This window comes from Oncorhynchus gorbuscha, linkage group LG16 (assembly GCF_021184085.1).
Source record: "Oncorhynchus gorbuscha isolate QuinsamMale2020 ecotype Even-year linkage group LG16, OgorEven_v1.0, whole genome shotgun sequence".
NCBI classification, from domain to species: domain Eukaryota; kingdom Metazoa; phylum Chordata; class Actinopteri; order Salmoniformes; family Salmonidae; genus Oncorhynchus; species Oncorhynchus gorbuscha.
In genome coordinates this window covers 39,947,094-39,963,656 of record NC_060188.1, presented here as the reverse complement: position 1 = coordinate 39,963,656, position 16,563 = coordinate 39,947,094, and the positions used below count along the sequence as shown (strand labels likewise).

At 42.8% G+C, this 16,563-nt stretch overlaps 1 protein-coding gene across 3 annotated transcripts in view; it reads right to left on the bottom strand.

Moving 5' to 3' along the window:
- rad50 (RAD50 homolog, double strand break repair protein) overlaps positions 1-16,563 on the bottom strand; it is a 43,818-nt gene that overhangs the window by 23,624 nt on the left and 3,631 nt on the right. For 2 of the 3 annotated variants that reach the window (XM_046304790.1, XM_046304789.1), the window contains 13 exons: positions 16,374-16,457; positions 15,988-16,139; positions 7,934-8,119; positions 7,068-7,272; positions 6,707-6,835; positions 6,153-6,318; positions 4,061-4,254; positions 3,688-3,894; positions 3,248-3,430; positions 2,778-2,935; positions 2,498-2,673; positions 1,851-2,088; positions 1,256-1,445 (listed from right to left, as the gene is read on the bottom strand). In XM_046304790.1, coding sequence (XP_046160746.1) covers positions 1,256-1,445; positions 1,851-2,088; positions 2,498-2,673; positions 2,778-2,935; positions 3,248-3,430; positions 3,688-3,894; positions 4,061-4,254; positions 6,153-6,318; positions 6,707-6,835; positions 7,068-7,272; positions 7,934-8,119; positions 15,988-16,139; positions 16,374-16,457 — 2,268 coding nt within the window. Of the gene's footprint in view, positions 1-1,255; positions 1,446-1,850; positions 2,089-2,497; positions 2,674-2,777; positions 2,936-3,247; positions 3,431-3,687; positions 3,895-4,060; positions 4,255-6,152; positions 6,319-6,706; positions 6,836-7,067; positions 7,273-7,933; positions 8,120-8,961; positions 9,626-15,987; positions 16,140-16,373; positions 16,458-16,563 lie in introns of those variants that run through there. The other variant, XM_046304791.1, reaches the window with a different exon arrangement.

Sequence of the window (16,563 nt, the reverse complement as noted above, 5' to 3'; positions counted from 1 at the left end):
ACTCAAGGACATTCAGAGAATTGTCCCAAAGCCACTCTCCTTTGTTGTCTTGGCTGTGTGCTTAGGGTTGTTGTCCTGTTGGAAGGTGAACCGTCGCCCCAGTCTGAGGTCCTGACCAGGTTTTCATCAATAGCTCTCTGTACTTTCCCCCATTCATCTTTCCCTCGATCCATCCACACAGCATGATGCTGCCACCACGCTTCACTGTAGGGATGGTGCCAGGTTTCTTACAGACATGACACTTGGCTTTCAGGCCAAAGAGTTCAATCTTGGTTTCATCTGACGAGAATCTTGTTTCTCATGGTCAGAGTCCTTTAGGTGCCTTTTCGCAAACTCCAAGCGGCCTGTCATGTGTCTTTTACTGAGGAGTGGCTTCTGTCTGGCCATTCTACCATAAAGGCCTGATCGATGGAGTGCGGCAGAGATGGTTTTCCTTCTGGAAGGTTCTCCCATCTCCACAGAGGAACTCTGGAGCTCTGTCAGAGTGACCATCAGGTACTTTGTCACCTCCCTGACCAAGGCCCTTCTCCCGATTGCTCAGTTTGGCCAGGCGGACAGCTCTAGGAAGAGTCTTGGTGGTTCCAAACCTCTTCCATTTAAGAATGATGGAGGCCACTGTTCTTGGGGACTTTCAATGCAGCAGAAATGTTTTGGTACCCTTCCCCAGATCTGTGCCTCAACACAATCCTATCTCAGAGCTCTTCGGACAATTCCTTCAACCTCATGGCTTGGTTTTTTGCTCTGATATGCACTGTCAACTGTGTGACCGTATATAGACATGCGTGTGCCTTTCCAAATCAATTGAATTGACCACCAGTGGACTCCAATCAAGTTGCAGAAACATCTCAAGGATGATCAATAGAAACAGGATGCACCCGAGCTCAATTTCGAGTCTCATAGCAAAGGGTCTGAAAAACAAAAATAAGGTATCTGTATTTTTTTCCGCTTTGACAGAACTTTTTGGTATTTAATCCATTATTGCATAAGGACGTAAAGTAACAAAATGTGGGAAAAGTAACAAAATGTGGGAAAAGTAAAGGCTTCTGAATACTTTCCGAATGCACTACATATCATTAAAAAATATATATAATAATACACTCGCAAGAAATCGAATACTACGACCGTTTGGATATTCGAATAACCTAGCCCATCCCTGAAAGAAACACAGAAATCATTGACATCTCTATATGGTGACTTTCACATTAAGAATGAAGACCACACAGGCCGTGTTATGTTAATCGTTATGTGGTCTGACCTGGTATCTGTCCATGAGGGAGATGTCCTGCAGACAGGCCTTGGCTGTGTCCTCCTCTGACATCAGAGTGGACAGCAGGGTCTCCTGCTCCTCCACATCCCCCTTCAGCCTCTCAATGTCCCGGTTCACGTTCTGCAGCCGGTTCCTCAGCTCAGGAAGCTCCTTCTCCTGCAGCTCAGCAATAGACTGCCTGGTGGTTACCACAGCACAGAACAGGGCCTGGGTCAGCAACTCATGTGGAACAACTGAGATGAGAGTAGCATATGGCTTAGGTGGAGAAAGGGTTAAGATAATGGGACATGAGCAGTGGAGCAGGACATTTACAACAGTTGAGTGATAATTCTTCTGCCCCAGTCAAACAGCAGCAAGCCATACAAAATTACATATGTTTTTTCTTTCACATCCATCTATTATGAAGTACCAGAACATGATCCTCTCTCACAGGTTATGTGCAGCAGCTGCCTGATCAAGATGTGTACCTCTGCATTGTACAGGCGTCCACTACCATCTAGTGGAAGAAATGCAACCTAATCCAAAAGCCTATCGTCTACAATGAAAATACACAAGCAGTAAGTACTCCCCGATCCGTTCTAACCTGACAGGTTTTAGAGCCATCATGTCGTCCTTCCTCCTCTCTTTCCTCTTCAGATCCTGCTCGGTGTTCTTCAGCTTGTCAGGGACCAGGCGCAGCTTGGACTGCATGTCGTTGATGACGTCCTGGAGCTCAGCCTCCGAGGGGAAGATGCGCTGGCACACGGGGCAACAGGGCTCGCCCTCCTCTGTCAGCTGACTGATGAACTGAGTGTACACGGCTGTGGCTCCCGCCAGCATGGCTGAGCGCGCGCGCACACACACACACACACAGGGTTAATAAGATCTGACATTATTTAAAACAGATCAGGAAAATATACAGTACCAGGCAAAAGTTGACACACCTACTCATTCCAGGTTCTCTTAATTTAACAATTTTTTTACAATGTAGAATAATAGCGAAGACATCAAAACTAGGAAATAACACAAATGGAACTATGTAGTAACAAAAAAAATGGTTAAATCAAAATATATTTTATATTTGAGATTTTTTAAAGTAGCCACTCTTTGCCTTGATTACAGTTTTGCACACTCTTGGCATTCTCTCAACCAGCTTCATGAGGTAGCCACCTGTAATGCATTTCAATTAACGGTATAAATTAAACCGGTATAAATTAAGCCTCATATCCAACTCGTGGGCCTGTTAGTTACCTCTCTGCTTGGAAGTCTTCTCCAGGTCATCCTGCAGCTTGCCCAGGTCCTGCTGGAAGTCCTGACTGCCACACACGTTGAACATCTTCTCCTCATAGCTGGCCAGCTGCTGCTCCTTCCTCCTGATCTCTGCTGTGATGTGGCTCTTATTCTGCTCCCCTGACGCCAGCTCCTTACTGCAAGCACAGAATCACATAGACCTCAGCAACTTCTTACCGTAACAACACGAAGACAGAGCAGATACTGTATAAATGTGGCCATGTTTGACAGAAGCACTCACTTGAGCTTGGCTAGTTTCTCCCTGGTGGAGTTGATCTCTTTGGACTTGGCGTGGATCCAGTCCTCCAGCTCCCTCTTCTTAGGGAAGTGACCCAGCAGGGACACCAGATCCTCACTGTGCCTTGACTTGATCTTCCTCACCTGATCTTCTTTATCTGTCTGAGGGAAGAAGAGAGGCCCACAGTCTCATGTTACCACTGGCCAGGTTGAGAGAGTGACTTCTTGTTCCTCGTCATGGGTCAGGTTTGGGCCACAAACTAAACAACGAAGCGTACATCTTGTATACTCAGGTAGTTGTGAGTATACTGAATATATATATATATATATTTTTTTTAAAATCAACAATGCAGACCTGCACAGGGCTCACTACATTTCTCATATCTCAATTGTGTAGATTGACAATCTTTTAAGCTGTATAATGTCATTTAGCATATGCCGGTATCTTTAATTCTTGTTCTGAGCTGACACTACCTTATCCTTCTTGAGCATGTCCATCTGTGTGCGTGTGGTGGTGTGTGTGTTAAGGGTCTCCATTTCACGGTCCAGCCGACGCTGTGTGCGGTCCAGCTCAGCTTTGTCCTTCTGGAGCTCCAGCACCTCGGCCTTCAGCCCATCCACATTGGAGCTCTGCACCGCGCTCTCCAGCTCACGCTCCTGCAGAGAGACACCACAGATACACACAGGAATATCATGAACTTCAGTTTCCCCAACTACTACTTCGAGGCAGGACTACTATTCAACATGTAGTCGTTTGTAGCTCTGGATGTTGATTCGGTTGTCTAAGAAAATCTACGGGGACACTAATTTAAACCCAGGCGTATACCACATCTAGTAAACACTCCGGAACTTTATCTAAGGGATAAACAACACATTCACAGATAAAAATTGCAGACAATGTGTTGTGCGCCTACCGCTTTGGTGAGCTCTGTCTCCAGTTCGTGCAGCCGGGAGGAGGAGCCCTCCAGTCTCTGTAGGTCAGACTTGACGTTCCTCAGCTCATGCTGCTTCTTAACCTGCAGGTCTTTCTTCAGCTCCATGGTCCTCTCCAGACCAGTCTTTTTGTCTCGTATCTCATCGATGCTCTGCTGCTTCATGGCCTCCTTCTCTTGTATATCCCTCTGGAACACAGTTTGGAATACAGATGAATGGCTTGGAAGAACAAAGTTATACAACATGAATAGGGCCAGGAGTCAGTTTTAGGTTCAGTTTCCTGACCGTTAAAACTAGATCAATGGTACAAAGCTGCATCTTTCCAAACTTCGTGTGGACGGGACTTTCTCTTACCATGACCTGGTTGGCGGCCTCAGTCTCCTGGTCGAGTCTTTCTTTGACCTGGCGGTTGAAGCTCTGCAGCTGTCTGTCATTGAAGGGGGAACGGTCGTAGCCCTCCATCTCCAGATAGGCTGCCAGGGCTCTCACCTGGGAGTCGCGGGCCTTCATGTTCTGGGCATGGCGATCAGCCTCCAGCTGGAGACGACCTTAACGGAGGAGAGAAACACAACATGATCAATATCAGATTAGCACCACTAATGATATTCAACATGATCTATTAGGTTTATTGGTTGCGTGTGTAGACCAACCAATACACATCCGTCTCGTGCAGGGTTTTCCCAAACTCGGTCTTGGCCCCCCCCGCACTTTTTGGTTTTGAGGAGTCGGTTATTCAAAACAGCTGTGTGGTGCTAGGGCAAAAACCAAAACATGCACCCAGTAGAGGCCCCAGGTCAGAGTTTGGGAAAACCTGGTTTAGTGCAGGGGTCTCCAACAGGTAGATCATAGCCCACCTATGAGTTGCTTGCCAATTCATTCTGAAAGTACATGCATTTTTTTTCACATGTTGCATGCAAACTGTGATAAACCTTCTGGCAAGTGTAGTCCCGTGTGGCTCACTTGGTAGAGCATGGCGCTTGCAACACCAGGGTTGTGGGTTCGACTCCCAATGGGGACCAGTATGAAAATGTGTGCTCTCACTACTGTAAGGTGCTCTGGATAAGAGCGTCTGCTATATTACTAAATGTAATGTAAAATGTACTATCCAATCAAAGCCACATTGACATCATTCTACCCCTGGTTAGCCACCATGTATCAATATCTCCCAATTAATTTCCAGCAATATTGCCCATCTGTCTGCCTGTTTGGTGCTCGTGCCTCACACACAAACTATACACACACGTAGTAACCAAAAGTGTTATCTTCATGAGGAATGCTTTTCAACAGTTCCCACATATGCAGGCTGCTTTTCCTTCACTCTGCGGTCCAACTCATCCTAAACCATCTCAAATGGGTTGAGGTCGGGTGATCGTGGAGGTCAGGTCATCTGATGCAGCACTCCATCACTCTCCTTGGTCAAATAGCCCTTAGCCAGCCTGGAGGTGTGTTTTGGGTCACTGTCCTGTTGAATAATAAATGATAGTCCCACTAAGCACAAACCAGATGGGGTGCCGCGTCGCTGCAGAATGCTGCGGTAGCCATGCTGATTAAGTGTGCTTTGAATTCTAAATAAATCATTGCTAGTGTCACCATCCCCACACCATAACACTCCATCCTCCATGGTTCACAGTGGAAACTACACATGCAGATATCATCTGTTCACCTACACTGCATCTCACAAAGACACGGCGCTTGGAACCAAAAATCTCCAATTTGGACCCCAGACCAAAGGATAGATTTCCACTGGTCTAATGTCCATTACTCCGGTTTCTTGGCCCAAGCAAGTCTCTTCTTATTGGTGTCCTTTAGTAGTGGTTTCTTTGCAGCAATTCGACCATGAAAGCCTGATTCACACAGTCTCCTCTGAACAGTTGATGTTGAGATGTATCGGTTTCTTGAACTCTGAAGCATTTATTTGGGCTGCAATCTGAGGTGAAGTTAACTCTCACAAACTTATCCTCTGCAGCAGAGGTAACTCTGGGTCTTCCTTTCCATCTTGGGGGTGGTACAGACTTTCCCCAAAAACCGTGTCATATTAAAAATGTTTTGCATGTCCTCAAGATGTAGAACTTTCAAAATACAGCTTGTATGATGCATTTTAAGGTGGAATTTCTCTTTAAGCAATGAAATGGACTCTTCCACCTTCCGCTTTTGTTGTTTCTCTATGAATAACTGTAATATTGAGAATACAACACAAAAAAAATACACCAATGCCCGGGAAAGAGCTGCAGGGCAAAGAAAAGAAGAATGTGCCGATTTGAAAGCTCGCAATAAGTATTTTTACATTTTAAAAAAAGTAGCTCACATACTAGAAAAGGTTGGAGACCCCTGGTCTAGCGCATCGATAAAGCAAATAAACACTGACAAACTGAAATATAACATGACTTATATGCACCCAACATAGAACTCTTCATGGTTATATAGTGTAGTCACTCCAATGGCACACCTTGTTCAACTAGAAGGTCGGACTGGAGGCGGTTGAGTCTCTGGCACTCTCTCACGGCTCGTTCCATCTCCCTCTGGCACTCTGTAAACCTCTTCTCCTTCTCCTTCACTGTCCTCTGGTGATTTTGGTACATCTCCTGCAGCTGCTCATCTGAGCCCTGGAACACCTGAGTTCGGCCACACAGCCACACAACAGGGCTTCAGTTACACAGGCAACACAGACGGATTGGAACAGGTCTTGGACATGACAGACACAACCCTTAAGGATGAAGGAAAGATGCATGAAAGGGAGAGAGTTCCAAAATGTTACAAGATATTGTCTGAATAAAGATCTGTACTGTACTGACTTGTCATCTGTAAATTTAAAGCTGCAGAGTCCAATTCGTTATCTAATAGCACTGAGATTATCGTGCTTTTCCTATACGCTAATTAAGCTCTTCTCAAAATGGACAATTGGTTCTTTGTTAGCAGGTGTTGGGCTCACAAACACACTTATAAAGGTGTTCCCCATTGATGAGAATGGAATAGTGTTCTGATGAAATGAGTCTGTCACACCTGCTCCATTTTCTCCTCCAGTTCCTGGTTGTCTTCCTCCATCTGCTTCTTCCTGCTGTCTAAAGCCTTGATGTCATTGTCGAGTTTCATCACTTTTCCCAGATTCTCATCAATGTCAACCAGTCGGTTCTGAAATAAAACAGGTAGAAATACTTAAAAAGCAGTATTAATCTAGACTTTATCCATTGCATGCCTATATTTAAAATGTAGTTACTCAAAGTAGGCTACTTTTAGACAGGACAAAAACAATTTGTTTAGCATCTAAATTGGCTTCTAAATAACGCTCTATAAAACACTAACATAAGCAGATGTAAACCATTCATCTTGTCTAGAACTAATTATCTATGGACTGAGTTCACACCTCCAGGGGTTCGATCTGGCCCGCTATCTTCTGTACGGCATCTTTGGAGGAGGCCAGCTGGGTCTCCTTGCTGGCAAGCAGCTCCCTGATCTCGAGGGCTTTCTCCTTGTTCAGCTTCAGGAACTTCAGCTCCACCTGGCACTCTCTCACCTCGTTAGACTGCTTGAGCCTCAGCTGCCTCAGCGTCTCCAGCACCTTGATGTACCTGACAAGGGGAGGGAGGGAAAATGGTTGGTTCACAGCTAAATCCTTTATTTCCATCAGGGTTAGAGTTAATTCCACAAATTCTAATCTAATTAAATGACCTCTCGCTATAAATTCCATTGAATTCAAATTCCTCTCAATTCCATAAAGCCATTTCCAATTCAATATGATCCCCAACAATTCCACTAATTCCAATTTAATTCCCTTAGGCTTTCAGGCTGATCATGTCACGCTTGAAACAGCTTTGCTATACTGGAAATATAGATGTACAAGTGGAAACAAACCGTGGAGTAAATTTTTGATAATATTGAATCCCAATTCCATTAATTTCCAAATATTCACATTTTTACAAATCAATTCAACTGTCTAATTCCAATTCAAGAATTGAATAAGAATGTCAAATTAAATTCCCTGGTGAAATCAAATCAAAGTTTATTTGTCATGTGCGCCGAATACAACAAGTGTAGATAGGGAAGTGAAGAAGAAAAAAAACAATAGTAAAAAGACAGGCTATATACAGTAGCGAGGCAATAAATGTAGTGAGGCTACATACAGACGCCGGATTGTCAGGTTGATTGAAGTATTATGTACACGTAGAGATGGTTAAAGTGACTATGCATATATGATGAACAGAGAGTAGCAGTAGCTAACAACATGCGTACCTTGTGGCTGAGAAGATGGCATCAAATTTGTTCTTGAGGGGCTTCCCTTCTCCCAGGGGCCAGTTGGACTCCTCTTGGTGACAAAAGATGACATGGTCGAGGACAGCTTTAGACACACCCAGGGCTGAGATCATCTCTCTGTCCAGCTCTGCACATTTGGAGCTCAGGCTCACCTTCTCTCCATGCCTGGGAAAGCATCAACGTTTAAAAAAGGTCCAGTGCATTCAAAAACACACACGCATTCAAAGGTTTGGGGTAACTTAGAAATGTCCTTTGTTTTTAAAAGAAAAAGGCACATTTTTTGTCCATTAAAATAACAAAATGATCAGATATACAGTTTAGACATTGGAGTTTAGACATTGTTAATGTTGTAAAATGACTTTTGTTGTAAATTACTTTTGTAGCTGGAAATGGCTGATTTTAATGGGATATCTACATACGCGTACAGAGGCCCATTATCAGCAACCAAGTTAGCTAATCCAAGTTTATAATTTTAAAAGGCTAATTGGTCATTAGAAAACCCTTTTGCAATTATGTTAGCTTAGATGAAAACCGTTGTGGCGATTTAAAGCAGCTTTCTTTAGACTAGTTGAGTATCTGGAGCATCAGTATTTGTGAGTTTGATTATAGGCTCAAAATGTCCAGAAACAGAACTTTCTTCTGAAACTCCACCAGTCTATTGTTGTTCTGAGAAATAAAGGCTATTCAATGCGAGAAATTGACAAGAAACTGAAGATCTCATAAAACACTGGACTACTCCCTTCACAGAACAGCGCAAACGGTCTAACCAGAATAGAAAGAGTGGGAGGCCCACAACTGAGCAAAAGACAAGTATATCAGTGTGCTTTTTATTTTTTTAAAGGACATTTCTAAGTGACCCCAAACTTTTGAACGGTAGTGTATATAGAGTACTATGGATGCACGATATATCGGTGAACATATCGGAATCGGACGATATTAGATAAAAATGCCAATGTCTAGTATGACGCCCCGATGTGCAAAACCGATTTCAAAGCTGACGTGCATACCTATATAACGTAGGTACATGATGTAATGACGCCATGTAAAATGTTGCGCTATATCTGCAACACAGCATTCCTAAACTTAGCTCAATGTCTGTGTGGATCGAGCAGTCATTTGAAAGAGTAATAATTTCAGCGAGACAACTCAAAGGCGATATCCATTAAAGCCAAGACAATGGAATTCATTGCCTTTGACAATCAACTGTTCTCTATCGTAGGTGATGTTGGCTTTCGCTGACTGGTCGAGCCCCAGTACACACTACCAAGTGCGCCATTTTTTCACAGTAATAGCGTCACTGCTATTAGCGCCACGACATACATACTAGGGAATGCCATGTGGGTCTTTGCATGTCAAAAAAGAAAGCTGTACAGAAAAGTCTGCAAACAAGCAAACACCGGCCACGAACGATGCGTTTACAATAGAGCGTTGGCAATAAAGCACAATTTGTTCAACCTAGCTAGCACCAATACAAACAGCCTGAAAACAATGACCAGTAGAAACTGCAGTCATTTTCATTATTCTTAGCAATGATTCAGGAATCCTTGTGATGAAGTATTAGCTAGTTAGCCACTTGTTGTTCGCCTATTTAAATTGAACTTCTGTTCATGAAAATAAATAGCTAGTCAGCAACTTAACCCTGTTGCCCAAAGCTAACTTTATAAGCAGCTAGCTAGTTTCATCTGGCTAGTGAGGCTCGACCGCACAAGGTTGAGTTGTGAAGCTAGCCACAATAAGGATTAGGCACAATAGTGGAATTTGCAGTTTGCCTTCAAAATAAAAGTGTGTAATTTACAGTAATTCAAATTAATACAAATAGTACAATTATGCCATACCTCTATTTTGAAGGCTAACCACAAATTCCACTATTGTGGCTAGTCCTTAATGTTGCTAGCGTTACATAGATGGTCCGACCACCATTAATCACAAAACTGTCTTCTAAATTAGGGTTATTTTAGATGATACCTAGCGATAGTTATAGCTAGCTACTGAACACAAGTGTCATGCATATTTTCTCACACGCCACGACCCAAACGCCATTCCATAGAAATCCTGGTTGAGAATGAAACGACTGAACAAATGAACAACGTAACAGCACAGCAAGTAAGTGAAATAAATAGGTTTTGATTAGGTTTCTGTTAATGGGGACATACATCAATGCCAACAAAATTACTTTTTGGCCAGGGTGTGTGTAACCTTTATTTAACTAGGCAAGTCAGTTAAGAACAAATTCATGCTTACAATGACGGCCCGGACAACACTGGGCCAATTGTGCGCCGCACTATGGGATTCCCAATCCCGGCCGGATGTGATACAGCCTGGATTCGAACCAGTGACTGTAGTGACGCCTCTTGCACAGACGCAGTGCCTTAGACCGCTGCGTCCATGTGTGTGTTTTAACTATTTAACTGTTCCAGAATGCTTAAAAAGGCAACTAACATTATAAATATCGGTATTGGTTTTATTTTATTTATTTATATCGGAATTGACCAAAAATGTCATATTGGTGCATCACTATACCAGTACCAGTCAAAAGTTGACACACATACTCATTCAAGGGTTTCTTTATTTTTCACATTGTAGAATAATAGTCAAGACATCAAAACTATGAAATAACACATCTGGAATCATGTACAGTTGTGGCCAAAAGTTGAGGACAAATATTAATTTCCAAAGTTTGCTGCTTCAGTATCTTTAGATATTTTTGTCAGATGTTACTATGGAATACTGAAGTATAATTACAAGCATTTCATAAGTGTCAAATACTTTTGACAATTACATGAAGTTGATGCAAATATTAACTCTTTGCAGTGTTCACCCTTCTTTTTCAAGACCTCTGCAATCCACCCTGGCATGCTGTCAATTAACTTCTGGGCCACAACCTGACTGATGGCAGCCCTTTCTTGCATAATCAATGCTTGGAGTTTGTGAGTTTTTGTTTATCCTCCAGCCTCTTGAAGATTGACCACAAGTTCAATAAGATCTGGGGAGTTTCCTGGCCATGGACCCAAAATATCGATGTTTTGTTTGCCAAGCCACTTAGTTTTCACTTTTGCCTTATGGCAAGGTGCTCCACCATGCTGGAAAAGGCAGTCGTCACCAAACTGTTCCTGGATGGTTGGGAGAAGTTGCTCTCGGAGGATATGTTGGTACCATTCTTTATTCATGGCTGTGTTCTTAGGAAAATTGTGAGTGAGCCCACTCCCTTGGCTGAGAAGAAACCCCACACATGAATGGTCTCAGGATGCTTTACTGTTGGCATGACGCAGGACTGATGGTAGCACTCACCTTGTCTTCTCCGGACACACTTTTTTCTGGATGCCCCAAACAATCGAAAAGGGGATTCATCAGAGAAAATAACTTTACCCCAGTCCTCAGCAGTCCAATCCTTTTGCAGAATATCAGTCTGTCCCTGATGTTTTTCCTGGAGAGATGTGGCTTCATTGCTGCCCTTCTTGACACCAGGCCATCCTCCAAAAGTCTTTGCCTCACTGTGCGTGCCTCACACCTGCCTCCTGCCATTCCTGAGCAAGCTCTGTACTGGTGGTGCCCCGATCGCAGCAGAATCAACTTTAGGAGACAGTTCTGGAGCTTGCTGGACTTTCTTGGGCGCCCTGAAGCCTTGTTCACAACAATTGAACCACTCTCCTTGAAGTTCTTGATGATCCGATAAATGGTTGATTTAGGTGCAATCTTACTGGCAGCAATATCCTTGCCTGTGAAGCCCTTTTTGTGCAAAGCAATGATGATGGCACGTGTTTCCTTGCAGGTAACCGTGGTTGACAGAAGACCAATGATTCCAAGCACCACTCTCCTTTTGAAGCTTCCAGTCTGTTATTCGAACTCAGTATGACAGAGTGATCTCCAGTCTTGTCAACACACACCCGTGTTAACGAGAGAATCACTGACATGATGTCAGCTGGTCCTTTTGTGGCAGGCCTGAAATGCAGTGGAAATGTTTTTTGGGGGATTCAGTTCATTTGCATGGCAAATTGCAATTAATTGCAATTCATCTGATCACGCTTCAAAACATTCTGGAGTATATGCAAATTGCCATCGTACAAACTGAGGCAGCAGACTGAAAATGAATATTTATGTCATTCTCAACTTTTGGCCACGACTGTAGTAATCTCAAATATATTTATATTTGAGATTCTTCAAAGTAGCCACCCTTTGCCTTGATTACAGCTTTGGCACACTCTTGGTATTCTCTCAACCAGCTTCATGAGGTAGTCACCTGGAATGCATTTCAGATGACAGGTGTGCCTTGTTAATGTTAATGTTAATAATTTATTTCCTTCTTAATGTATTTGAGCCAATCAGTTGTGTTGTGACAAGATAGGGGTGGTATACAGAATATAGCCCTATTTGGTAAAATACCAAGTCCATATTATGGCAAGAACAGCTCAAATAAGCGCAGAGAGAAAAAAAAAACTGTCCATCATTACATCATCATCCATCTATAACTTTGTTGAGCGTCAGATTACATTTTAGATACACTACATTGCCAAATGAACGGATTTGGCCATTTCACCCACATCTGTTGCTGACAGGTGAATAGAATTGTGTACACAGCCATGCAATCTCCATAGACAAATCTTGTCAGTAACATGGCCTTACTGAAGATCTGACGTTCCAAGAGGCACAGTCATAGGATGCCAACTTTCCAAAAAGTCAGTTCGTCAAATTTCTGCACTGCTAGAGCTTCCCTGGTCAACTCTAAGTGCTGTTATTATGAAATGGAAACAGCTCAGCCGCAAAGTGGTAGGCCACACAAGCTCACAGAACAGGACTGCCAAATGCTGAAGCATGTAGTGTAAAAATTGTCTGTCCTCGGTTGCAACACTCACTACCGAGTTCCAAACTGCCTCGGGAAGAAAAGTCAGCACAAGAACTGTTGTCAGAAACTTCATGAAATTGGTTTCCATGGCCGAGCAGCTGCAAACAAGCATGCAGATCACCATGCACAATGCTAAGTGTTGGCTGGAGTGGTGTAAAGCTCGCCACCATTGGACTCTGGAGAAGTGGAAACACGCTCTCTGGAGTGATGAACAATTCACCATCTGGCAGTCCGAAGGACAAATCTTGATTTGGCGGAAGCCAGGAGAACACTACTTGCCCGAATGCATAGTGCCAACTGTAAAGTTTGGTGGAGGAGGAATAATGGTCTGGGGCTGTTTTTCATGGTTCGAGCTAGGCCCCTTAGTTCCAGTGAACGGAAATCTTAACACTACAGCATACAACGACATTCTAGAGGATTCTGTGCTTCCTACTCTGTGGCAACAGATTGGGAAAGGCCCTTTCCTGTTTCAGCATGACAATGCCCCCGTGCACAAAGTGAGGTTCATACAGAAATGGTTTTCGAGATCGGTGTGGAAGAACTTGACTGGACAGAGTCCTGACATCAACATGTAGGGCTGCATGATATGAGCAACAAAAACCTAAATATTGTGATTTGACTTGCGAAATTTATCAAAACACTTGGGGGAAATTGTTGGAATCATGGAAATAATTATTGGGCACTTAAAAAAAAACTTACATTTTACCCCCTTTTCGTGGTATCCAATTGTTAGTAGTTACTATCTCGTCTCATTGCTACAACTCCCGTATGGGCTCGGAAGAGACAAAAGTCGAAGGCCATGTATCTAAACTTCCGACATCAACTGTATATTGGTTGTCACGCTCAACGAATAAAGCCTAACTTTGCGTAAGCCATTTTATAAACATTTGAATGCCGAAGGTGACGCTCTCGATGGTCACCAATCGAAGCGAGCTGTTCGCAGCTGTTTGACTAGGCTACTAATATTGCCTGGGATTTTTCAGCATGAAAAATAGATCAATGACTGTCAACATAATTATGTGATAAGTTCAACACTGATGGAGAGGACAGCTGTATTTTCGGAAGGAATAAATAATTTGAGCACCGCTAAAAATAGGTGAATGGGCGATTCGTAACATTTGAATAGATTTTCTGACCAATGCATGTTGCATTTGGATTGCCTCATTTGGATTGGTTTGTGGGTCCTGCGGACCAATGCACTCCTATCTTACACATCTGAACCGGGACTGTTGCGTAGCGGTGAATCGTTACATCCCTAATATGCGTGATGTAAAGAAAATACAAAAATAAATGTCTGTCTCATAACATTGTCATAAATACGGTCTCCAGTCTATAGGCTACAGAAAAAAAAACATAATAAAGAGTAGCCTGTAGGCTACATGACTTTAAATATAGAGTGGCTCAGTTGGTAAAGCATGGCTCTTGCAATGTCAGGGTTGTGGGCTCGATTCCTATGGGCAACCAGTACGAAAAAAGTAAGAAAATGTATGAACTCACTAGTGTAAGTCGTTTTGGATAAGAGTGTCTGCTAAATGACAAAAATGTAAATGTAAAATAGAGAACAAGCATAGTTTAGGTGTGGCAGGTACCCTAGCGGTTAAGAGTGTTGGGCCAATAATCTAAGGGTTGCCGATTCTAATACCTAAGCAGACTAGGTGAAATATATGTTGATGTGCCCTTGAGAAAGGCACTTAACCCTAATTTCTCCTCTAAGTCGCTCTGGATAAGAGCATCTACTAAATTCCTAATTTTTTTTATTTTTTTGTAAATGTAAATTTGACCGGTCATGCATATCGGGCTATAGATTAATTGGCATAATTGTGTGCCATTTATTTGAGGCGTGTGCATTTGTTGTCATGCATCTTATTTATCACACAGTATACAGAGTCTAGTTTGAGGAGCGGAATATCCTATCACCTGTCAGACAGTGTGAAAGTAGCTCCTCAAAAAGCATGTACTGGAATGAAACCTGATTTTGTAAGCCCAGTTATTGCGCAACAAATAATTCTAAATGCAATTACGTGTTAAAAACTTTGCTGGCCACGATTAAAAAGGAGCTATTTCTATAACTCAACTCGTAATTAAAGTGTGCCACCCAATCGGGTGCATAGGCAATAGCCTGTCTACCGCTGACAATCAGCACTTTGCAATGGGAGCTTGAGGCAGTAAAATTGTTTGAAACCTGAACGTTTTACTGAGGAGCGTCTTGCATTGCCAAATCTATCCATAGAAACGAGGAAATTATAATATATATGCCATATATATATTATAATTTCCTCGTTTCCATGGATAGATTTGGCAATGCAAGACGCTCCTCAGTAAAACGTTCAGGTTTCAAATTATGTTATAGACTTCCTCATGCCATTAACCAGCAATTCTCTCCTATTCTATTGGTTTTCTATTCCGTTGTCCAGAAGCCAAAAGCACAATCCTAGTCATATTAGAAATCTATCATTGTTGTTGCTATTGGATTACCCCACTAAGTTTCTAACAGATGTTCATCTCTGTCACATATGGAACTGCTTATATTAGGTACGCTGTTTAGAACTGTGTTTTCCACTAATTGCATTTTATTAGTTGCTTCATTACAGTAGTTGCATGTTCAATAATAGGCTATATCCTTTTGACTAAGACGATAGGCTTGCTATTGTTTCCATTAAGCTCTTAACAAAAAATGTCCGGTCCTTGTATGCATGCATAGTATCAGAGGCGGCAGGGAAGCAAGAGTCCGAAATAAGCCCAATGCGTTTCTATGGGCTTATTTTGGGCCTAAGCTTGTCGCCTGCCTTCCCGCCTGCCTTCCCGCCTTGGGACGACTTACATTGCTAGGGCGGAAATATAAGCATCTCGTCATTATATACAGATCTCTGATAGTATGTTCTGTTGGGTCACATCATTTTACTGTAAGGATGTATTTTTTTACCGTTTGATGACGGGTTAATGAGGCTCAATTAGTCGGCGGAAAAATTGACCAAAATGTATATCCCTAGTCCGTATAATGTGTATATGTTTTCGGAGAGAATTATGTGATGTGTTGTTGGTGTCGATCAGCTTCGCTCGGAAAATGTCCCCCTCGTCAACATTCGACCCTAGGCACCTGCCAAATGGGTGGGCCGGTCCTGTGTACAATATAGTGCCTACCACGTCTCTTGAACATATTATGTGGTTAAGGTAGAGTAACACTTAAACTCACTTGATCCTGGTGATGACCCCCTCCAGACTTCTGAACTCAGTCTTCTTGCCCTTCTGTGTTGCCAGCATGGACCTTTGAACTGCCACCTTGTCTCCATTTAGATCGGTGAACTGCAGTCGGATCTGAGCTCGCACGTCAGTCTCATGAGCATCCTAACACACCAAAGGCAATATTAGGTACCTCTTATGCATGACAACCAGGGCCTAAGAACGGTGTATGCCACGGAGGATGCTATAAATACGAGTCCTGGGTTTTCGCTGACGAGAAAAAAACCTCCAGGCCTTTGTTATGAATAATGTTGACAAGCATTCATATTTCTCTGCTTTGCATTGATGTATAAACAAACTCACTTGCAAAGCCAACCAAGACAGACAAGAGGTCCTCACCTTTGGATCATGAACAAATGTATTCCCTTTGCTTCCTGGGGGAAATTCACCAGCTGTTACATACTTCAGACACTCAATGATAGTCTGTGGCCAGAGGAGGAAAAAAAAGGGATTAAAATAAGTCCTTGAATCTACCAGCATAGCTAACTGTCTGTAATGCACACCAACCAATGGAAGCAGGCTAGGTCAA